General features: G+C 38.3%; 1 protein-coding gene across 7 annotated transcripts in view; it reads right to left on the bottom strand.

The window, feature by feature from the left end:
- Positions 1-24,682, bottom strand: part of ARMC9 (armadillo repeat containing 9) — a 59,017-nt gene that overhangs the window by 16,210 nt on the left and 18,125 nt on the right. For 6 of the 7 annotated variants that reach the window (XR_015805589.1, XR_015805590.1, XR_015805588.1 and 3 more), the window contains 12 exons: positions 20,053-20,087; positions 18,774-18,885; positions 17,785-17,877; positions 16,488-16,578; positions 15,503-15,626; positions 13,893-14,032; positions 13,015-13,091; positions 11,473-11,547; positions 10,376-10,466; positions 9,030-9,088; positions 4,371-4,475; positions 3,116-3,231 (listed from right to left, as the gene is read on the bottom strand). Coding sequence is in view for 4 of the 7 variants with exons in the window: in XM_014871632.2 (XP_014727118.1) it covers positions 3,116-3,231; positions 4,371-4,475; positions 9,030-9,088; positions 10,376-10,466; positions 11,473-11,547; positions 13,015-13,091; positions 13,893-14,032; positions 15,503-15,626; positions 16,488-16,578; positions 17,785-17,877; positions 18,774-18,885; positions 20,053-20,087 (1,118 nt within the window). In the remaining 3 variants the exon portion in view is untranslated. Of the gene's footprint in view, positions 1-3,111; positions 3,232-4,370; positions 4,476-9,029; positions 9,089-10,375; positions 10,467-11,472; positions 11,548-13,014; positions 13,092-13,892; positions 14,033-15,502; positions 15,627-16,487; positions 16,579-17,784; positions 17,878-18,773; positions 18,886-20,052; positions 20,088-24,682 lie in introns of those variants that run through there. The other variant, XM_088170437.1, reaches the window with a different exon arrangement.

Here is a 24,682-nt window from a genome sequence, read left to right as displayed (position 1 = left end):
CATCAAAGCTTGTCCTTTTCTGCTGCAAAATGTAGTTCGAGAATGTCTTCATCTACTCACTGCAGTTTCCTGCACACAAACCAATCAGGTATAAAGGACAAACTTCTCATTCAGGGTGGTATTGCTTGTTTCCTGCTTAAAACATGGGAGCACCAAATACTGATATTATTTCTACCATTTGAGCAGAGCAGGAGGGAAATCAATTTTCACGTAGTTTCAGTGTTAGATTTCTGCTGTTTACATTTCTCCTCTGTAGTTTGCATAGTGAGGCAATCTGTGAAGACTGCTTCACACCATCAAACTAACACTTCTATTAGAACAAGAGCTACCAGAACCAGCATGATGGAAATGTGGTTTGAATTTGTATCCAGCAGTGACCTGAAGCTGCCTTGCAGAGGCACAAGCTGCACAACTGAGAAGACTCAAGTTGTGCCAAAATACAAGACTCACGTCACTCCAGAATCCCGGGACACTTAAGTAAATACCCTGCCTGGGTAGATGGTGCTAAAGAGAGGCAGCAATCACTTCCAGAGATCCTTTCTGATGCAAATATTGCAGTGCAGTTCAGGACAGTGGGAAATAAAAGCCACTCTCACAGGTTTGACACCATTTTTTTTACTTCCCAGAAGAAAGTAATTTCGTTTCCACAAACTTGGTTTTCTCTCCACTTATAAAGCAAGAATGTAATGCTTAGACACTCCAGTGATGATGATGATTTATTCCTGAAAATATACTTTCTAAATAGGCCATAAGGCTGCTTGTCAGGGACTGAAGTGGTTCATGTCTTTAACATTGTTAGGAAGGAGTTTTGCCCACTACAGCAAAATCTGTATAAAGAAGCTACAGAAGCCCATTCCTCCTTGAAGATGCCTGGCTGGAACTTTGAACTGTGAGTTAAGCCACCTAGATAAGATAAAGGGGACATTATGTTCAATCATCTCAGATCTAGGGAGAAGCAAATAAGGCTGAGAAAGGAATGCATCCACAAGAAAGCCAAATGCAGCACAGAATCATCCCTGGCTGTGTTTGGGATGAGGGAGACCACAGCCCACAGAGGCCAGGTTTGCACAGACTCCCCTCAAAACAAGTGGGGGGAGGTGGTTTGGGGTGTAATCTCTGGTCAGAGGCACTGGACACCCATCCTCCCTTACACAGACTGGCCCAGCTGTGTAACCCCCAACCCCGCAGGCCACATCCACGGGACACTGATGTGGGAGGCAGCTGAGGGGGTGTCATAATCCATCAAAGACTCCTCAGACTCATTCCTAAGGCCTTGCACCACAGGATTGCACGTGTCTCAAAGTGATGCAACAGACCCAGGAGCTGCTGCAAGAGACTTTGTCAAACTGCTCCCCCCAGGGAAGGTACCTGAGCATTCCCACCTGGCCTGAGCATGTATTAATCCATTGATTCTGTGCTTCTCAGGGCACCCTCACCACGAAGAACAGCAGAGCTGGAGAGGATCAACATCCAAGGATGTGATCCATGGAGTGGTGATACTTTCTTTAATCTCTCTCTGTAACTCTCTTTCTGTACCCCCACCTCTTTTCTATTTCCTTCTCTTCCTTATTCTCCTTCTCTCTCTCTCTCATTGACTTTGGCATATGGTCTTGTTTGCACCTTAATTTGGGCAGAGGAATTTCTAGTAACTTTTAAAACTCGACTGTAACACTGCCCTAACAACTTTTAAAACTAACAGCCAGTTCCACAGAATCAGTCCAGGTCTCCAAACCCAACATGGGTAAAATACTGTGCAGGGGAAGTAGGACCTTGAATTCTAATACTGACCCCACAGTAAAGTGGCAATGTATATTTAGGCATAGATTAACCAGTCTAGATTTTTAAGGCCTGCAGTTCTTTTGGAGGATGGCATGAAAATTGTTAGATAATCACTATTTTATTTGTGAGCTAATATAGTAATTAATTGCTGCTTCCACTCCATTATCTTCATGCTAATTCCAGCATGAGATAGTGGGAGGCAAGATAAAGCTATGACCACTCCTTGCCTCAAACAACAGACTTCACTCAGAGTCACCAACACCTGTGCAACTACAGCCCACATCAGCCCTCACTGTCTTCTGTACCCATTTTCCACATGGAAATGAGGAGGAAAAGTATTTTAAGAAATAGAAAATATGAACAGGAAAGAAAAGAGTGGCAGAGGGATGACATGGGACAATCTTCAGGACTGATGCATTTAAAGAACCAGCTGTAATTTCATTACATTGTTGTGTTTCAGGTTACTCATTCATTTTAACATACTAACCTATATGAATCTTGTGAGTCTTGAGTACTATTATCATACTTTGTTAGTCTTGTAGTCTCTCGGATTAAGTATCCACAGAAATAAAAACATTCAATACTCACAATAAACATGCCTGTATCATAGGTACCTGGACTTGATCAAATCTAAAACTGTGCAACTGAAAATTACAAAATCATTTAAATTTGGGATCTCATTGATATTTTACTTACTCAGTCAGGACAGTGAACAGGACAAATCTCAGAAATCAAGATATACTTGTTCTAACAGAAGGCAGAGAATATTCAAGGAGCTCTACATGGTAAGACTCCTTTATTCCATTTACAATAAGCCTTCTACTCTGACCCAAATCACACCAAGAGTAAAGTGTCACACACACTTCTGATGGCAAATGTATTTCTTCTGAAGCAGGGAAACCCAACATAACAAGATTTTTGCCTTACCCATTTTCTTTTTCATCTGTCTTGTAACAAACCTCCCCAGAGCAATATACTTTGTTGCTTGTGAAGAGGAAGATCTCAAGCATTGTAGATGCTTGGTGCAATTTTCCAATGGAATATATTACACGAAGATGCAAGAACATGTGGGATATAATGCAAATTTAAATCAACCTCATCACTAAATATTTATTCAATTATTTTGAGAACGTGACCTCAGCCAATGAACCTTTCCCTGCCTGCAATGTTCCACTCATTTTTTTTAAATTCTCCGTAATGAATGACAATGGCAATGCAGTTTTAGATAGGGAAGATTTAGTTATTTAGGCATTGTTATGGGTTTCTTCTCTGTTGTTGCTATGCTTTTTAAAAGAGCTTAAAAAAATCCAACTTGGTCTCATTTGTTTGGACTTACATTAGATATGCAGTTCTGTGATAACCTGGTGTCACAGGTCTCTGGAGAGGCTCATCTATACTCTGATGGACACCAGCAAATTGCTTCTTCTTCATTTTTGGAGTGTGAGTCATTATCTGATACATGGAAATGAAGGAAAAAAAATGCAGTGGAAAAACAGGTATTTGAAACCATAGAGAAAATTCTATAGAAACATTGCAGCAGAAACTAAATTGCATTCTGGTGTCACTGGATAAAACTGTCTGGAATCACTGAAGGCTCTTTCAGGACATCTTCTCTCAGGTCACTTTTCCATCGTCAGGATTCTGGACTCTCGAATCCAGAAGGCTTGCATTTATAACAGAATGGGTTGGGTTGGAAAGGTTCATAAAGACCATCCAGTTCTAAGCCCCCTGCCATGGGCAGGGACACCTTTCACCACATCAGGTTGCTCAAAGCCTCATCCAGCCTGGCCTCAAACACCTGCAGGGACGAGGCTGCCACAGCTTCTCAGGGCAACCAGTGCCAGAGCCTCACCATCCTCACAGGGCAGAATTTTTCCTTTATATCTAATCTAACCTACTCTCTTTCAGTTTGAAGCCATCCCCCCTTGTCCTATCACTACATGCTCTTGTGAAAAAGCTCCTCTCCAGCTTTCTTGTAGGCCCTTTTAGGACTGAAAGCCCACAATAAGGTCTCCCTGGAGCCTTCTCTTCTCCAGGCTGAATAATGCCACTCTCTAAGCCTGTTTTCACAGGAGAGGTGCTCCAGCCCTCTGAATATCTCGAATTAGTCACAGCACAATAAATGGCATTCATACAAACTTTATGCTTTTTTACTTAATAGCTTTTTGCTGCTTGAAGTAAGGCAGACAATACTTGATCCGGCACAACGCCTGCAGGAGCAGTTGACTTTTCAACCTTCCTTTTTTTCTAAAATAATTTCAGACCAGCAGAATGTTCCAGTATTAACCTGCTCAGCACTTTGCTTTGTGTGCTCATAGAGTCACTGGTGTAGCACTAGAACCCTAAGGCTGCCTGTAGCTTATTATTAAGCCACAGCCTGACCACCCCCTGTGAAAGGGTAGCTCCTTTCTCACACGGGTTCTGCTTCTCCTGAGCAGCAGCACATACACAGACTCTGAAAGATTCAGACTGCTCTGCAGGTAGCACCTGCCTCTTCAAGCAACAAACTGAAGAAAGCGGTGAAACTACTGAAATAAAACACTAAACACAGGAAATTAATTTATTTCAAGATTCTAAGGAGTGGTACTCACTCCCAAGTACTCAGTTGTTAGCAGCTTCTCTCCTGAAAGCTCTCCCATCTGAGGCAGCAAAACCTCATCTTTGTCCAGATCAGGCTCCAGGATGTCACTGTCCTCCTGCAAGGCAACAAGAAACTCAGGTGTGCAAGGAAGCTTTAAAGCTGGTAATAAGAGGCTGGTACAAAAAGCTTCAATCAGTATTTCAGGATAAAAACATCATATGACAAGGCAACAGTCCTCGTTTGATTTTATTCCACAAACCCAAATGTAATCAACTTCAAATAAAAACTACCAAGAATTTACTCTCCTGTTCTTATTTCTAGAATAACTATGGGTGATTCATCTTTCATGGAAGCTCTGCAGCTTCTACAGATCAAAAAAGCCAGGAAATTTTGAAGTTTGAGGGACTCCTCCAGCAAACCAAAACCAGTAGTAAAAGTACAAGAAAAAGAACAAGTATTTTTGCTTGTATTTTGCTACTATAAAGAATTCTCTTCTGTCCTGCACAAGATATCCTAAGATAGACCTACTCTAGATGAAGAAAATGTCCTTTGCTTTTGAAACCTGTTGTAGCAGTAAATGTAAATGACTGTCAAACACAGTAAATGAGAAGAAGTAAAGGAATCATGCTAAAAAGAGAGAGAGTCTGGCATAAACTCCATTAAAAACAATGGCCACTGGACTCTGATGAACTCCAGAGCACAATGAAAATGAAAAGCAGTTTACCTTTAGAGAGATTTAGACTCAGTTTTAAATAGTCACAATTAGCTCTTAATTACCTGGAAAGCTGGGCATGTGTGAAAAATAAACCAGATGATGACAAAAGGATAAACACTTGTAGACTAGGCAACAATCATCTGTATTAAGGAAAAATCATCCCCTGCCCCTCACCAAGAAACCACACTCCAAAGTCCACAATATACTGTATTTTTATTGTGGGAGGAGAGGGGGTGAAGTTGCAAAGATAAGCTCTAAAAATAGGTCTGGGGGCATTTTTCTTTACATGGTTTGTTCACGCAGCCAATCCCACTCCTGACATTATTTAACCTACCAGGTAACCGAGCCTGAAAATTCCCCCCTCTGCCTCCTTTTACAAAATAAGGACTTAGCCCGATGTGCCATCACTCCACTGCTGAAGTAACACAATTAGTGCCCTGTTCCCCACTCTCACAGGCTGCAGCAGATGTTGGCAGCAATGCCTGTTAATGTAATGGCTTGAAGCCCTGTGATTAAGCTCTTTCTTTTGATGTACCCTGTGGCTGAAGTGTATTTTTCACACGGCAGCTCCCTGATTTTATTGCCAGGTGCTGAGTGACAGCGGATCAGAGGGTGTCTGATAAATTGTCACTGTACAGTCACCTCACACAGCTCCAGCTTGTAACTAAACTTTTGAATCAGAGCTACCATAGCACATATTCACTTCTACAAGCAGCTTTTCAAGATGGTCCAAGTCAAATAAAAAGTGAACACAAAAATCAAATACTGAAGATAGATTAAGTTAGAATTTAACAGACTAGTTAAGAGAATATTGGGCACCAGGAAACACACACTGTGACTGTGGGTGTCAACACACCCCAGAAGGCTGACATCTCAAGGCTGGGTATGTACTCCAGGAGCTGGTATATCCTAAGTTCTACAATAGTTAATTTAAAGCTTAGCAGACAAACACAAAAGCCAATTTATTTCTGAATAGCAGCACACACACTGAGATTTTTTTATACGGTTATATGCTCCAGTGTCACACAATACAGAATCTTAAATTTCTGAACGTATGATGCCCTTAGAAATCCCAGAATTTTCCTCTAACAGGCTCTGTGTCTTGGCCACAGTGTTTAGGAGAAAGTAGTCATTACCACAAGATCTGCTCAAAGCCAGGAGAGAATTCATCTACTCTAAATTAAATACAGATAAAAGCAAAAAAACCCCATGAAAGGTAATAGTGACAGCACTGGGAACATTTGCATGCTCTTGTAAACAATTAAAGCTGGAGCAAAACCTGCAAATTAAGGGTCCATAAGAGTCTTTTTGTTGTTTTTAAAGTTGTAAATGTATAAATAAAGGCATTGAGCTACAAATTCTAACATCAGTAAGCAGTCTGAAAGCATGTCACTAAATTGGCAAAATCTGGACATATCCTGAAATGCATTCAGTCTGTAGTAGTTTAAGTTACGTAAAAGCAAGACTTTTGATAAAATTTTCCAAAACTTTCTGTTGCCAGATCACATTATCAGATGTTATCACAGAACACCATTGAGAACAATAACTCACTGCAATTCCAAAATACAAAAGAGTTCCAAGCATTGAGGTAGTGAGTCAACAAATCTTTGTTTATTTAACAAAGTAACAACATTATGCATCACTGCCATGATATGTGTAAACTATATTTTCTAAACTGAGGGATTAAGAAACCAGATGTCCCTGTAGCAGAACAGAATTATAGTTCCCAGCAGCAACAAGGATTCAAAATGTGTTGCAATTAATGTTACACTAAAAACAGTTTCAAACTTGGCTTTTCTTTTTAATATAATGGCGAAGCTAATGAAAAACTGGAGTTGGACATCTGTCTGTTTAAAAAGCCTACTGTTATATTTTGAGTAAAAAAATAAGAAATGCCAGAAGTTATTTTTAATCACTTGATGGTCCAGTGGCAACAATACATTTCAAAAGGATTTGACCTAGAGCCTTTGCTGGGATTGTAAACAGGGGGGATCATCTAGGGGGTAGGACTGAAAAGCGGAATTCACCTTCCTTTCATTCCCAGGAACAGGTAAAGTGATGGAAGTGTTCAACATCATCATGAAATTCAATGCCACACCTTTCAGGAAGGAGTTCCTTATCTATATGATTTCACAACAAAACACAGTATCCTTTAAAAAAGTATTAAAAAGTTCAACCAAAGGTATTATCATCATACACTCAAGATACTCAAAGCCTTGAAGTATCAGTTAAAAGGTGTTAAGCAGCATTTTAAGCAAAGGGAAGTTTTAATGATTAATCTCTAGGAAGCCCATCTTGCACCACAGCATTGATTTTCGGTTGGAGAAGTGGAAAGATTTTAAAAAACTGACTCAGGACTGCAGGAGGTGAAACAACTACAATAATCTAATCCTATAAGAAAAAAAAAAATTACTGTGTTCCCTTAGAATAAAAAGGGGAGAGCTGATTGTTCAATAAAACTTCTTTGTAGCTCTAAACTTAGAATTTCCACATAGCTCTAACTTTAGGCAAAGGGATTATTAGCTCACCACCTATTGTGCCACAAAAGCTATACACAACACAAAAACTGGATAAATAACGCAACCAGTGCAAGGCTTCCCTGGACACTGCCATGCTGGATCCTGCATGGTGCTGCACCCCACAGCAGCTGAGAGCACCCCACACCTGTTACAGTCAGGATATTTGCATTTTTATCTGCTCTCAAAACAGAAAAAGGTCAACATGCACTAGAAAATGCATTCTGTCACGCTGCAGTAACAGGACAAATTTTAGATTTGGTTTCCCCCAGTCACTGTCATTCCCATTAATGTACAATGAGCTACTACAACGTGGACACAACTGACTAAGTTTTATCTGTCTTATTCTTTGTTGGTACAGGACAAAAAGCTTATATTTTGTTGAAAAGCATGGTTTTCAGTTAATCTGTTCTGCAGTAACACTCCTAATACAAGAACATTTTGCAGTTCACTCACTCTCCATGTCACTGACTTCTTCAGGGCAAAGCACAGGCTGTGAATGTATGTGCACACATACACACACCTAAGTATGCACAAATACTGCTTCCAGGACATCTACCATACCTGTTCTTTTAAATTTCTCAAGCAAGACTTCTCGATAAAATAAAAATGCAGTGGAGATTTCCTTAAGATAAAACTCCCACATAACTGCTGACACTATTTTCAAGCCTCCACTGTGCACTTATGGCAATAGAGAAAAGGCAACACCACCAGTGAAGACTGGGTGTAACATTTCTCTCACATGATTTACATTTTGCTTTGATTGTTAATTTAGGTGATCCAGTATGTTATGTTGTCTACACCCATGGCTCTATGAAGACAGTTTCTCAAAAAATGTTGAAATGGTATAGAACACATTTATTAGTGGAGAAGGAAATACAGAGCTAATCAGTTTATATTCACTGTGATATAGTTTCTCATGCTTATTTTATTTTATTTTCTCATGGGACTTATTCCTTATTTGTAATAACTGTTTCCTTTTCTTACATTCCAGCAATTTACTAATTATATTTCAAAGTTTTCAAACAGCAAATTAAGTCACACATTGAATAGATAATGATACCTTAAGAAAAAGTGATAACCTGTTTATAAATTATTCTGGTAACATACTTCTATTTTTTTAACTGTATCCAATAGGTCTGCTTGAAAGCAAGATTTCTACTGCTACAGTGACTCCTTATCTCTTCACTTATGTCAAGCTAAAATTCTTTAATTATCACAGAGGTGGTAAATTGCCAAAATAAAAGAGTAGGGCTTCAAATGAAGAAAAGGTAATGGAAACAGATCCAATTTTCTTGTTAATACAAGAATAATTAAGTAAACATAAAAACCAAAAGGAAAACCCACCAGAAAAGCAAAGTCTGGTTTATTGACACAAATATTTTCTTTCTAGAAGGTTAAGGATTTTTCTAAAAGGTGTCAGAAAGCCTTTACTTACTTCCTCATACTCCTCTTCCTCATCATCATCAGATACAATACTATCATTGAATGGCTCTTCTAGAAAGAAGCAAAACAAAAGAGTGTGAGTTAAATTGAACATGTACAACTCAACAGAATCTCATTATTACCTCACTTTTATGATTTAACCTGCTTCTCATACAGACAAGTCTTTTTCAGGACAACTATTGGAATAACTTGATCCTATAAGCATTCTAGAAATCACTGAAATCATTTTATATTTTGGAAAATGGCAGATATAGAAACACTTTGGAATAGTTACTTTCTAAATCCATGGTGATGTCTCACTGTATTTAATGACAAGACTTGAATGAAAGCATGTGCACCTGCAAGTTTGTCTACTTTTCAATAAGAGACTCTATTTCTCCCTACAAATATTTAATAGTATAGTGCTATTGTACATAAAAAGTTAGTACTCATGCAGAATACTTATTTTAACTTCTGGACAAAATTATTTCCTCAGGAAAAAAATGGCCAGGCATATGCTGGAAATCTGAAAGCACAACTTGTACTCATCAATGACTCACGCAAAAGCTCTTAAAAATACCATTTCCAGGTAGAAGAGGAGTGTTCTTCAAGGTTCTATAGCCTTGAAGAACAAATATTGTATAATGGCAATACAGTGCTTAAATACTTTATTTGGTTTTTTACAAGCTAGAATTCTAAGACAGGCTGTGTTCTCTTTCCAAAAGCCAAAGAAAACAGCTGAACTTGTTCTATGTTTACTGTAAGATAAAGATGCAACCAGAATTAATCTCCCTTTCATTATTTGCTTTCTCTTTCTTCAATCTTCCTTTCAGTCACAGGCAACAGAAAATGGAATAAATATTCCACCTTCTCAGTTTATTAACAGCATCTACAACTCCTATAACCCATGAACATACTCTCCAAAAAGGACAGTCTCTGCTCCCTATTCAGGACAAGCCATTTCACATAAAGCTACACCTCAATAGAGCAAGAGAAGAGCACAGACAGACCTAGTCTGTAAATCCTGTTTTACAAATTTCTACTGCATTTTTGCAGTTGGCAGCAGTCTCTCATTACCATCAGACCACTGGCATGAAAGAAAACAGCCAAGGTCATTTTATTTACAGTCTCAAAACTTTGGAATTGTGTCTTACTCAGCCTTTTATTTCTTCTTTATTACTACAACATAAAGGAAATTTTAAAATACATGACTTTCAAATCTTGACATTCACTATTCACCCTCTCTCAGACCATCACACTATTCTTATTCTTTGAGGGTTTCAATGCCAAGTAAAAACATGAGCTTTTTTATGGCTTTTGTGAGAGATTTAAAGCTCTGATAGCTGCAAGTGTTCTGACCTGAATTGAGTTGCTTGATAACAAATTCAATCTGTCGAACCATCTCCTCATTTCTTTCCTTGATAAAGCAGCGCAGAATTTCTTCCATTCCCTGATTGTAGCAGAAAACATTGTTAGATCAGTATTTCATGTGACCACAGTGGCAGTGTGAAGCAAATCGTGGTGTCTAGCTCCAAGTGTTGCATAGACAAAAGAAATACACTCTAGATTGCTTCGAGGCTTAAACAGAGACATGTCCATGATGAACAGCAAATTTTTACAATAGATCTGTTGCTTTTGCCTTCTGAATTCAGTACACAATAGTCATCAGAACAGGATAAAATTGGCATCCACAGAGACAACAGTGCAAGGTTCAGAGAAGGAAAGCAAAAAGTAGAACCAGCTTTGACTTTAAACCTGGTCTCTATGGTTCCTTATAGCCTTGATGTTGTGTCATTAAGCATTTAAGATCACTTTCAGTCCTCTGTGCTCTGTGAGGTAGAACATCTGACAACACTTATGTCTCCATAACTCTCTGGTTAGTCGCTAAGATACAAAGACATGCTGGTATCCCAGGAGCAGCTTCCTCAAACACAGAAGTTGAAACGCAGTCATTACCATTAGACTAACTTTCACAGGAAATCAGTTCCTAGTTCTGAAACCTTCCTCCTGGCCTTACCCAAATAACCATGTCTATCCCAGGCAGAAGGAAAAGCAGCAGGAAGCCACCTTTTAGTGGCTCCTAACTGGTGAAGAATGAGCTACATAAGGGGAAGAAGTAGCAGGTCAGATGAAAGCATCTCCTGGGCCACAAGGAGTCTACAAAATGCTAGAAGGACACACAATTCTAAAGACCTTTAATTTATAATTCAGACAGAATCCTTCACAGTGCTGGGGCTCCACTCCTGGGAGAAAGACCTGAAGATATGGCAGAAGTGTTTGAGACATACATTCATGCTTCCCTGAGGATGAAAGGAGAAGGGCCTCTTGTGGGTTCCCTGCTTAAAATGTCCTGGCTCCCACCTCACAGCCCTGCTGTGCCCTGCTCAGCAGGTCCCTGTCTGGCCATCTCTGGTAGAGGTGTTAATTTTCAGGCTATGCAAAGCAGCACTTCTTACCATTTCTTTGGCTTCTTCTCGGACAGAAGGGATGGCCAGAATACTGTACAGTGCTCCATTCACATATGACTGGATCTAAGAAGAAGAAATAGAAATACCATGAAGAAAAGCTCTTACATTCATGCCAGTTGACTATCAGCAAAATACAAGAGTGAAAATGTAGGATAACTATACTTCAAAGAGTTTAACCAGGCTAGACTAGACTTGCAAAAATTCCCACGTGGGAAGTAGAGAACTTTTAGGATGCAAATATATTGTGATATAGTTGATTTAAACCAGTATGCTGCATGCCAATTTCCCAAAGACCCCCCTGCTTCTGATAATGTATTCTTGCAAATTGACTCAGCCATAAGAGAAAAAAAAAGGAAAAGAGAAAAACAGAAAAAGAAGGCTAGTTTCTGACAAACACTAATGGCAGTACAAAAAACAGGACAAAGAACAAGGAAAAGACTCTGCCAGCAAGAACTCAAGACAGGCTTCAAGCATTGTAGCCTTAGGCAGGATGATAAAGCCAAAAGAACTTCAAACATCCTCTCACTCTGCTGCCTCTTACTGTTCCTCGGGAGAGGCAAAAAACCTGCCAGCACAAAAGCTCTGAATTATGGCTATTGAAAGCCACCAGATCTGTCAAACTTGTCTTACCAGCACTTATGTGAGCCTTTCTAATGGCCAGTTACTTCTGAAGCACTAACATTTCCAGTCATCCTCTGTCTGTACCATTGGAAAAGTGAACAGTGAGCAGGCCTGTGAGCAGGGGAATCAGGGAAGGTAAGGGACTGGGATTTACATAAGAATTCCACAGCTTCTCAGGAAGCTCTCCTCACACCTAAGAGCACTGTATTCTACTTTTGATAATAAAAATTTATCTACTTTTCAATAATAAAATTTCTGCTACAATAAGTGCAAAGCACATTGTAAGAATGCACACTCTGAGAGAAGTTTCAAAGTAATTCTAAAGCACAGACTTCAACAACATGGTAGCATTTTCTAAGTACCTAAGTTGCAAGTGTGCCCTGAGACAGAAAAGAAAGGAATCACAAAAGGTTAAAGTGACGGGTCAAATGAAGTGGAAGATAAAAAGATATTAGGGCTTGAATGTCACAAATCTACTACTTTCTTATAGAATTCCTTAAAACTACAGCAAATCTGTTCCCCTGCACCTGATATTTTGCATAATAACTTTGCATCACACTTTGTTCATCTCACGAATGAGTTAAGCTTGAGGTGATTTGGTGCACAACATTTAAGCAACATCAGAAAATGCAATCAAGGCACATGGACTGCATGGTAACTGCAACCAAAAGCTTCCATTCTTAGCTGCCAACATTTGTCAAAGCAAGACATGCTTCTGTCTAGAAAAACCTCTGCTCAATGAAATAAAATTTACACATTAGTGAAGTTTAGGAAAAATTCATGCAACTTAATTATATGGGGGTCTAATAAAGGAAACAAAACCAATTTACATTTTACATTTTTTCCTTTCTTATTTTTTAAACTTTTCTTTCTACCTTTTCATTAACCCAAAGTTTGCTGTACAATTACCTTAGGATTCTCATGGTCAAGAAGACCAGAAAGAACTCTGAGCATGTGGTTTGGGATACTTGCACATATTTTCTTCCCTGCAAAGGCAGAACACATAAATATGCTTGAAAAATAGAACAGATCAGAGCAAGTTTCTTTCTTACTTTTTAGAATCACTATTAAATATAGTTTGCACAGAGAAATACTGTTTCCTGTTCCTGACAAACGCTGCTCAGCATAACTGAGTTGAAATCAGTGAAGTCACTCTGGATTGATGCAGTTGAAGTCTTGGACAGGATGCAACACAAAGGGGATTAAAAAGTTTAGCAAAGGCATTTTTTTTGCTTACAAGAAGCAGACGATTTTCACCATTACCTTACTCTCCTTTTTAAAAGGAAATTTAATTTAAGCTCTTTTTAAGTCTCTTGGACACAGACAGGATCTTATTTTCTTGAGGGGAATCTCTGCATTGTAGAAGTGAAGGCAAGGTGAAGCTTAAGCTCCTCACCATTACTCTTCAACCCAGTTCTTTCTGTTTACCAAGAAATCTCTTACACAGAGTCTGTAAGTGGACAAAAAGTGTCCTTTGAAAAGTATGCCTGGAATGTAGGAATGGCTGCCTTCACATACTAATGTGAAAAATAATCAAATCTTAGAGGATGCCATTGCTTATTTCTTTGCTTAATTCTTTAAAATTTCGTGAAGGTAACTTCCCATAATTAGAATTCTTGGGAAAAAAGATGTGCTCAAAAGCATTGGTTATAACACTCAAATATCTCCGGTTCTGGTCCCTGCTGCTTATTGTAGTCACTTGAAAGAATCCTGGTAAAACAGGAAAAAAAAAATACACAATCCTCCCTATTTCTTGGAATAAGGTTGTAATTCAAAATATAAGACACCTGCACTCCGCAGACAAAGATTCATGAGCAAGGCAGCACAATACTCCAGGTTGTAATCAGACAGGCAATCTGGGTCTATTAGAACATCAACCAGCCAGAAAATCAGCCCATCTTTGATCATTGCTGACTGCAGTGCACGCCTAGGATTAAAAACCAAATCAGATCACAAATCATAAATGTTAGATTACAACATAAATAGCTTTCAAATACATTTACAGCTGGTACAAACACACACACAAAAAAATTCCCTAAACTATTAATTTTGGCAGAATCACTAAACTAAGTAATTAATAAAGCCAGAAGAAATTGAAGATGCAGATTCCCATATGGTTAGAGGACTAAAACGTTGTTGGATAGATCGGGGGGTTTTGTCTTTTGTTTTATTTTCTTCTTTTTAAACCTGTGAACTGCTGATGTAAGTTTCTTCATTGTTTTCTAAGGCTTCTTACTCCAGCTAAAATGGCATTTTCAATTGTCTTTTAAAATTGGTTTTAAAAGCCAGCTACACACCATAAAACAAATTAATTACTTCTTCTGTCATAGGTAGCCATAGCACTGTAGCAGTTTTGTACTGTTGATTTGACAAATGAGTTTTTTTGCTTGAATCTATTTGCACTTTTCTCTAGAAATTCTTTAATCTCAGGCTCTTTTAAGTCAACTTTTAGTTGCCCTCAAAGACTATGATAAATAAAATGCCACGTGGCCAACTATGATCTACAATAGAAATTCCACATTTGACAATACAGAAAAAGAAGTATATACTGGTAGAAAACTCTTACTGAAAACCAGCATTTTTAATAACATTATTTCCAAGAAGCATTATATTTAAATTGCAAAGATCAAAGCAGGTGCTTTCCTGGCTTTGGTCCTGAAAGCTCATATGTTTCTTAGTGCTGGATATTGCAGCAGGTCTATGGCATGGACTAAGTAAAACAAGAGAGCATCTGACCACATATTAAAAAGTTTCCTTTATGTCAAGTATGTGGAATTAACCTTATATAAGATTGTTAGTTTTCAGAAAATAAAAAACTACCAAATTTTCAGTATTCCTCCTGACTGCTGTGAAAACAGAGTTCCTAAGATCATATTTATTTGATACATAGAGCATGCTCTTTCCTGCTTTTGCATATTTCTTTTGTGCTGGGCATTTGACTCAGATTGCTAATGCAGAAGTAAGAAACACATCAGTCCATGCATAGACAGTTTCATGAAAGAGGGTCAACAGGATAAAGATGAAATTCCTGAAAAATGTTTGCAGAAAGGAAAATGAAAACCTTATGCTTTGGAATGTAACACAACTCTTTTTTTCCACTTAGGATCGTCAGAGCTTTCTAAGTTAGGATTTTCGCTTTCTTCAGTTAAGGAAGTACACAAGGCTGTGGCAGGAGATGTACATTTACTTGAGCCTTGAGAGCTGCTAGGAAGTCAGGTTAATTCAGTCAGCAAAACTGAGTTCTCCTCCATAATAAGTGACATTGCTTTCATCAGCCACCAGGGGTTCTGATGATTGTTATGGGAAAATCAAGTGCTCTTCTTTCCTCCCCGAACAGAGCCTAACTAGCCTGCATTTCCTCTCCTGCTGTCACCACCACACGCTGTGCTTTCATCACCTGAGGCTGAATTTCTGCAGAGCCCCCAGAACATTCTCCCATGTAAGGGAATCCTTGTCTTCAGCTTTCAGTCTGTCCTCCAGCATTTGCAGCAATGTTGGGCTCTGAGAAAGGTAGGCACGACCTGGTGCAAAAAGTGATGAAAGAACAGATGCTGAGATTTTAGCTATGACAGAAAATCTCCTTCTCTTTGGAAAGTAAGCAGGATTGACCTCAGTTTCCTCTTGACAAGCCACAATCTTGTGCCAAGATTCAAACAGACCTGCACAAAGTTGTGTTGCAGACCAGTGGCATTCAATCCAGACACTTGGGGTATTAGAGGTCCACATTTACTAAATCAGTACCCCACAGAATCCACTTTGAGTATATGCTTTCTGATCTATCAGTTTGATACAATCGAGAAGAACAGAAATATCCAAGGAGCTTGGGAAAGCCAGGTGCCCTCCTGCTAGTGACTTCAAATAAGATTTCAGTGCCTAGCAATACTTAGCTCCAAAAATAGCAGCAAAGCAAGAGCCACTTTGGGACAGGCAGAGATACAAAGCTGAATACATATGCATCTGGATTGTTAGCAGTGATGCACAAAGATTTATTCAGGTGAGGACCAGGAACATGCAGGAGCCACAGTAGTTACTCTTGTATACCTGGCAGCAGGTCTGCCCACAGGACCCCTAATAAATGGGGATTTTTCTCTTTAACCCTCATGGAGAGACTGAAGACTATATTAAAAGCAGTACCTGAGTAAGTTCCAACACGAATCACAAATCAAAACAAGTCAGAAATACTGAATATTCAGTGCCAAAATGAAAACTTTTCAGATACTGAAAAGCTGTTTTGAATGCAGGTAACAAAAGATAGTGAATCCCTAGAAAAAGGGTGCAAATAAGGCTCTAAATTTCCACATGCACTGACATGCACTTGTGAAGCACCAATAAGACAGCATTATATGAAAATGCTATCTTATTTTTTGCAGTCAATCTTTTACCTTCTATCAGTGAAGCAAAAGCATTGATGAGCCTTGCCATATACTGTCTGACTACCTCACTCTTAGAATATAATAATTGGAGGACACTTCTCTGAAAAACAAAGCAAATGTTAATAAACCACAAAGAAGGAAAACACAAAAGTTAGTCTTCTATAATGTTTTAAAAGCTTCATTGAACTTACATAGAAAAAAAAAAACTCTTTGAACAATATCTTTTTTACTTACAATATCTTTTTTTATTGGCAGGGGGCTGAAGCAGAGATGGAAAATTAACAAATAGGCAAATTACAGCTTCTCAGCTGAGTCTGTTAAAACACTGTTAAATTCTATGGTGTAGAGTAGAAGTTATAATGAGTCAATACAGTCCAGTTAAAGCTGGTACCTAAAATTAATATTCGGTCAGTGACAAAAAAATCCCCACAAACCAAAGAACTTAAGTACAGTAATATTACCTGAATATGAATGCTTTTCTTTGACAATGAAGAGCATGGGAAGCAGCTCAAGTAACTTACCAACACCACCACCTGTTTTATTTCAGGCTTAACATATAACTTCCCTCTTACAGAAATTCAGAGGGAGAAAAACTGATGGTTGATTTAATAACCCTTTTCCTTTCCTAGTGGTACAAGTGACTGCTGCAAAGGCAATGAAGCCACAATAAACCAAGTAGGCTCAGTGCCTCAAATCCCTGGGGAACTCAATTATGCACAAAAGTCACTACAACCAATGAAGAAAGTTGTGCTTTTCTTGCCAACAAGTTCTGGTTATCAGGGACTGAAACACCTTTTCAAAATCAAGACACCAGCAATTCCCCTTTCCAAAGAAAGGTGCCAATCCACCTCAAATTCACAGAAACACGTTGACCACGCTATTGCAGGTGGACAATAACATTCCACAGTGGCACTGGGACTGAAGTCCTAATTAAATTCTTATCTTAGATCAGTGAAATTAATTGAGTGCATTATTTAACAATACACAATCACTCAGAAAGAGACACAGGATCTGATAAGCAACACTTAAAGGACCTCAGGCTTCAAGCACAGAGAGGTAATAAACTTCCATTTGGCTGCAAGAACTGTGTCTACACCAAAGGCTCTTGTAATGCAAAGCTTTGCCATCAACATTTAAAGACCAGGATGCAGAAGCTAAATGTATCACCTGATTTTGGCACTACTACCTTTTTTTTTTCTTCTCCCCTTCCAGAGAGCAATAAAATTTTATGATCATCACTTCATAGACACAAATGAGCACTATCACACAGAAGTTGGACAAGTGACAACTCTCAGTTTCAGCTGACCTGACAGTTGCTGTGGCAGTCTAGGAGGTCATTGCTGATGTAGGCTTGCATGATAGTGTCTCTCTGTTCTCCAGGATATGATGTTGTCAAGCGCTAAAATAAATAACAACACAAGTAAAAAAACCCACAAAAAGCCAAAACTATGGATTGATGACCCCTGGAGATTTTAAAGTTGCTAACACTCTGTAGCTGAGAAACCTCTTTCATGGGGAGCAGTAATTCAACCTCAGTGACCTAAGGGAAAGAGATGAAATTAACTGACCTGACCTCAGGCCTGTGATCCATTACAAAACTGTTACCTGGGAGCTGTCATCATTGTCCATACAGGAAGGATACAGAATTGCTTCCCATAAAGTTGAAAAAGCCCCTCTAATAGTTACAGATGTGGTGCTTTTCTTAAACATCTAAGACAGAGCACTGGGCTAGAAGCATGACTGGTCAGAACAAACATTGTTTCTGAAACTTCATCAGAATTCCACTATTATAATTTTTCATGACTGTCACTTTGAACACATAAGCTTCCTTTCCAGCAGGAAAATGTAACTTCCTGTTGTCACCTGTAATTTTTCTGATATGTCATTACTATTCAACCCAATTCAACCAAAAGGTAAGTTCCTGTAAAATACTTTGAGTATAAAGGAAAACTGGTGATTAGAGTCAGGCATGTCTTGGATACAACAGTATTTATATAAATGTAAACCAAAAGGATATATGGAAAAAGGAACTGCCTAAAACAATTTATTTGAAAACACATCAGAAATTATTCCCACTGAATACCTCAGAAATCTGGGAATTCCTCATGTGAGGAATATCTCTCCTCAGAGGAGAAGGTTACACTACAAATAGACACCTCCTGCCTGGGCTGCCTTCATCATCTCAACAGCCTTAGCAAGCTCCACCAAGAGGGAAGCTGAACTCATCACCAGAACAACCTTGTTTGCAAAACGGATCTTAGCTCTGGATGCCTCCAGAAGCTCCCCTGTCCTTACCCAGCGCAGAGCCTGCAGTAACAGGGCCTTGAGACGATCACTCCCTGTGATCAAATCTTTCTTCAGCTTCTCATAATCCAAAGAGGGCAGCAATGGCACATCCTGTAACTTTCTAAATGCAAACGGAAAAGACATTCATCAAAACTCTCTCTCCTCGTTCAGTGCAGCTGATGTTACTGAGGTGAGAAGAGCCAAAACAGGAAGTCTGCTTCAGGAAAAGAACTTCCACATTTTCACACTTTTATTACCATTATAGTATTAGAACAACAGACTTGTTAAATTTGGGGTTATTTATTGATTATGCATGCAGCTTGCTTACCATCATAATTTGCAGACAGTAAACTGACAACCAGCCAGTTGGCGACCTGAGATTTTTGCTGGCACAAAACAATACAGTAACATTCTCTTTTCCCTTCCCTACTGGACCACAAGGGCACCAGCTCAGGCTCTCTTTTTTTTTCTTTCAACGCAGTTAGAAACAGATGCAGTAAAAACCTGCAGCTCCAACTCCACCTCCGAGCCCTCATGCACACAGAAATGTCTTCTCCAAGGCAAAGGTGGTATGGGCTGAATGGATTTTTACAGGCTGGAATATGCTGGCTTAACATGAGACTTAATACAGGACTACTTTCTATGCATCAATACTATCTTGCTATTTTGAAACTTAACACTGCAATAGAAGTTTCCCTTAAGAAAACTGCTTCCAGTCAATCTTTTAATCTTAATTTTTAAATATAATTCATTAAAATGTTTTAATATCTTCCCATCCTACCACTTTTCAAAACAAATTTTATGTCCTATGCATAACTGCCCCATTATCTTGTAAAAACAGTGTCTCAAAAATTTAATAAAACTTCCCCTTGAATATACCATCTCTATTCAAAATTATGTCAAAATTTATTAAGTCAGGCACAAAAACGTTAACGTTAAGACACCTAAAAATCCATATTAGTGATTCCTCCTTTTTCTGGATTTGTGAGAATCAAACCAATTACAACAACAGCACTGAAATATGTGGAAATACTAAAAACACAGCAAACCTCAGAGGTGTGGAATGGCAGATTTACTGGATTTACAATATTCTGTTGAAATTAGAACGTTACTGAAGGTGCTCAGCAGAAGAACACAGATCACACATTTGCATCAATGTTCACTGAGATCAGAAGAAGCACAGAGGAGGAGTGAGTCCCATTAGCAGACAACTGGCAGTGTGTACTTCAGTTTACAAACCCCTCCTCTTCTCTACAGACAGAAATGAAGCTCAGCAACAAATACTTACATAGAGGCTAAAGATGCTCTTAACAGTGTGGAAGCCTGGATCACAAAAAAGAAAGAAAAAAGGAAATTACAGCATATAAATCCAAATTTCACATAATGCTACTAATGAGGTCCAAAGTGAAGTCTTTCACTAAGGTTCTGCAGTTCTTTTTCTATAAAAACCTGTGCTGTAAACCAGAAACACAGCTAAAGAAAGAGCACTTCAGTGTTTATCTTTCTTTTCCCTTAGTGTTTCACAGGTAAAAATCTCTTTTGTTATGATCTGGTTATATTATCCCCACCCACATGCTCCACAAATTACCTATGCTTGAAGCACTTAAAAAAATAATAATAATAAAAGTGAAGAGAAACTACTATCTGAAGCCCAAAATTTTCATACCTTTAAAATTGCAATATTTCATTGGAGATCTAGCATGCATTCCTGCATGTAAATTTATTGTAATTTTTTGTTTCAGCACTAATATTATCAAGTGCCTGCTGCTACCAAAATATACCCCTATATATCATTATTAATATGTAAAGACAGGACTATGTATTCTGGTATGAATAAAATCAGTATGAAATGGCATGCCATTTCTTAGTGCTTCTGCCTAGGATATTATAATTAAATCTTGGATATTTCTTCTCTGATGCAGGGGGACACAGTGCCTGTATAGGCACTGCTGTGCAACAAGGAACACCAACACATAAAAGTTCCACGTGAAAGTTGTTTGCCTCAGTAAATATTTGTTCCTAGACTTAATTGTAGGCAACCAAAGAAGCAGAAATTCTGGCATAAGAGCACCTCATGTCATGCATTCTGATGTCAACTACACACTGTATTTGCAGAATATTCAATGCCATCTCTTTGTGCTGATCTCTCTGCTAAAAATCTCTCATTACCACTTATGCCTGTAAAACTGGTCTCTCCTAACCAAGCCTCTTTCAATGGGAACTATATAATCAATGTCTATTGTCAGATTTAAAACTGTGGGATTTAGGAGACAAAAAGCACGAAATACCATAGAGAATATTGAATTACACCAACTGACATATTCTTGAAAACACAACCTCGTGGGTATCCTTGTAATACAAGGAACTGCTCTCTCAGATGTGAAATAAGCTTATATGCACACTGGAAAGCATTTTATATTATGTCAATGAATGACTTGTACACAATAGACAATTAGCAGGTCATACACCTCAAAAGTAACCTGTCTGGACCAGCAGTTCTCACATCATAGTTTTTCTTACACAATACACAAGTCTTTCTAAGTATCATATCTGCCCCTAGAATATTTCACCCTTGTTCATTTTCCTTTACATTTTCGATAAGTATAAAGTTAATTTTGTTTAAACAAAACTGTTTTACCAGTCAAAACCTATAACCTTGTAGCTGCATGTGCAATGAAATCACAAATCATTTTCATTGCCTCTGTCAGCACCTTTCTCCATTAGAGGCAAAGGAAGAAAGTGACTATAGCACTTGAATGCAAAAAAAAATTACAGAGCCCTTGGAGATGGAAGGTCAAACAGAGAATAGTAGTGTGAAACAAAACAGAGCAGGGCACTACAGCCATATAGATGTATATAAAGATTCTCTGCTTGTCAACAGTCTTTTTTTATGCATCTCTTTGCTGTCTTAGAAAGAAAAACATGTGCTCCAACCAAAATCTAACCAGAGGATAACTAGTTAAAATACACATATCACTCTTCTACACAAATAAAACTTTTTGTCAAGTGTAGGATTTTGCAAGCTTTTATAAAATTTCAAACTACAGAAACTTCAACTGGAAGAACATTCAGGTCAAACAGACAAGGTCCTATTAACTCCCAAATTACTTTTAGCCAGCAGATGGAGCACAGCAAGGTATTTACTATGGTTTCCTTCTGTACTCTTCCTACACTAAAAAGGCACCAGAGTGAGGCAGGCCCTGCACTGGGGGGCTCTGAGGGCACAACCACTGAGCTGGAAAGACTTCTGGTCACTTTGCTGATCAGACCCAGTATATCAGTCTAGAACCTACACAGAAGAAAGGAAGTTCTTCCAGGCTTTTGGTGTTTCTGGGAAAGCAATAAGGATAAAGCTCAGATTATATCAGGTTCAATCATCAAGGCTAAACAAGAATGGCAAAAGTTTTGGGGGGCTAGTTTGTTCTTCACTGCACTGTCATTTCTCAATCTATGGTCAACAGCACTGATAAGCAGAAAGAATGCAACCATGTTACAGGCGGAGGGTCCCTTTCTTCCTTTTCATCTGCATTATTGAAATTAGTCATAAGTAACCTAATCTGCATGCTGAGTAAGGCATTGGCTCAGGAGATACACTTCTAGTCCTGATTCAGCCACCAACTGCAGACTGATTCCAAACACATCTTTCACGTCTCTGGGCCTCAATTTTTCTCATCTGAAACGCAGATACAGGCATCAATCTCTTGAACAAGCTGGGTTTTGAGCTCTACCAATGAATGGCAGAGTGCAAGAGCTAAAAGTTATCATTTTGCTATTAAACAACTGAATGCTTATGGCACAATCACCATAAACAGAAATGATTTAGTAGCTCCTCTTCTACTAATTTTTCTTTGATTACAAGATTTATTTTCTCAGCATTTTCTCCCAAGCCCTTCCCCCAGTCTTTCCTGGAACAGGCTAACCATAATTTTAACCTTTTGAGTAACGGTATACTTTAGGTTGCAAATGAAAGACAGAGTGTGAAGAACCTGGGGTGAACATGTTCCTATGTCCCAACACTCACAGACTTCATCTTGAAAAAAATACATTTCATGCAAAACCTATCTTGAGAGAGAATAATTTTTCGTAACTGAAAGACATGCAGAAGCTTAGTCTTAAGCTTAATGCAGACTTAAGGAAAGAAGAAGAAACACAAGAAAAAAACAGCCCAAGCACAGCTCATTCTGCTAGGATCATGGGATATGACTTATGTTTGTGTTGGTTCTTGCCAAAGCCAAACCAGGTGCCACATTAAGTCAAATAATTCTGTCACGACGCACATTAGCCACAGATGGCATCCCTTTATTTTTAAACAAAGACAGGCATGAATATGAACAGCATGGAATAAACCAAAGAAGTTCAAAGGGAAAAAAAATCAGTATTTATAAAAGAAAGCAGATGCACTTCATGTGCAAGCCAAAACCACAACTGATTTTATCGAATACTGCAGCTCCATATTCAAGCCATATCCCCTTTGCTGTTTGATGTATATATTCATAATATGCTAAAGGCAAAGCTGAAAGCCAGATTCTGTCCTCAGTTTCCATTCTGCAAATGTGCTGTAAGAATTCAGTGTAAACTCAATGCAGATTCAGAACTAATAATCAAAGATATGTGATGAATATGTGAAGAGCAAAACCAAAATCTGAGCAGATTTCTACAATTCATTAGATCTCACAAATCTATGTTGAGTTCATTTGTTACACACTAATAACAAGAAGACTGCTCTGTGCAGCCTGTGAGGGATTAGACCCGAGCTTGTGTAACCTGGCAGGTCTACTGAGGCTATGCAAAGCATTATTTCATAAGAAGATCTGCAAATGTTTTTAATGGTTTTTTCATATTTATACTAGAGATATGCTGTTATGAAAACTTCCCACTTGCCATATAAAACAGGTTCTCTAAGACATCTGATGTGTACATTAAAAAGTCACACTGTAATACTGTGTGATAATGTAATGACAACACAAATGTCAGAAAGAAGTATAAAATACTATACATAAACAGTGAGGGGAGCTGAAAGCTACCCATGTATTCAAAAAATACCTCAGAGGCAGAGTCAGACAGCTTTACAAATATTTTATAAACATCTGCACAGTAAGCTGTTACATTCTACATTGTATAAAGTTACATTTAACTAATGTTTTATACTAATCTATATAAGGAAAAGGTTCTTCTTCAGCAAAAATAATTTGATTAGTAATTGCTCACCTGTCATCAACCTTTCTCAATCTCAAAACAGAGCGTTAGATGAAGGAACAAAATGCTTAACATCAAGCAAAAAGTGTCCATTATGAACATTCATGTCACCAATGGGAATAGGTTGATTGATACAGGTGATCTTCCACCATAGGTGGATGTAGGTAGTGTTCTCTATATCAAGATAAAAATAAAGATGTAAGGAATAGTCCATTGCATTCAATACTTCTATGACTATTTCTCAAAATGAAATGTTGTTTTAAGTGGGAAGTTGAATGCCCACAAGGGTTTACTTTAATTGTAGGTCATATATATGTTTGAAATTTAGGCAGCTTTTCTTGAAAGGCAAAATCTTGTTTTACCTAAAAAAAGTGATAAAAATATAAATATGTATCATTTTAAATTTACTGGCATTTTTCAGAATTGGTGTCAATCTCTTTTATGAATTGATTACATACTGAGTTACTTAGAAGTCGACTCATTTCCTTTTTTCACAAAGAATGCACTGACTATGGGCAAAATTAGATACTTATGGTGTACTTGCAGTACTGCCAGAATACAAACTTCCATCTGGGTTACAGAAGTCACAGGCACTACAGAGAATATAATTTTGTGTTTTCAGTGAAAGAGTATCATTTTAACTGCGTGAAAGAATTTCATAATCTTTACTACTGAAAGGAAGTTTGACTTTAGGAACTAAAAATACAAATATGTAGAATACA

The sequence above is a fragment of the Sturnus vulgaris genome, chromosome 10 (assembly GCF_052056855.1).
Source record: "Sturnus vulgaris isolate bStuVul1 chromosome 10, bStuVul1.hap1, whole genome shotgun sequence".
NCBI lineage: Eukaryota > Metazoa > Chordata > Aves > Passeriformes > Sturnidae > Sturnus > Sturnus vulgaris.
The sequence above is the reverse complement of the archived record's forward strand: the minus strand, read 5'-3'. Positions and strand labels throughout refer to the sequence as shown.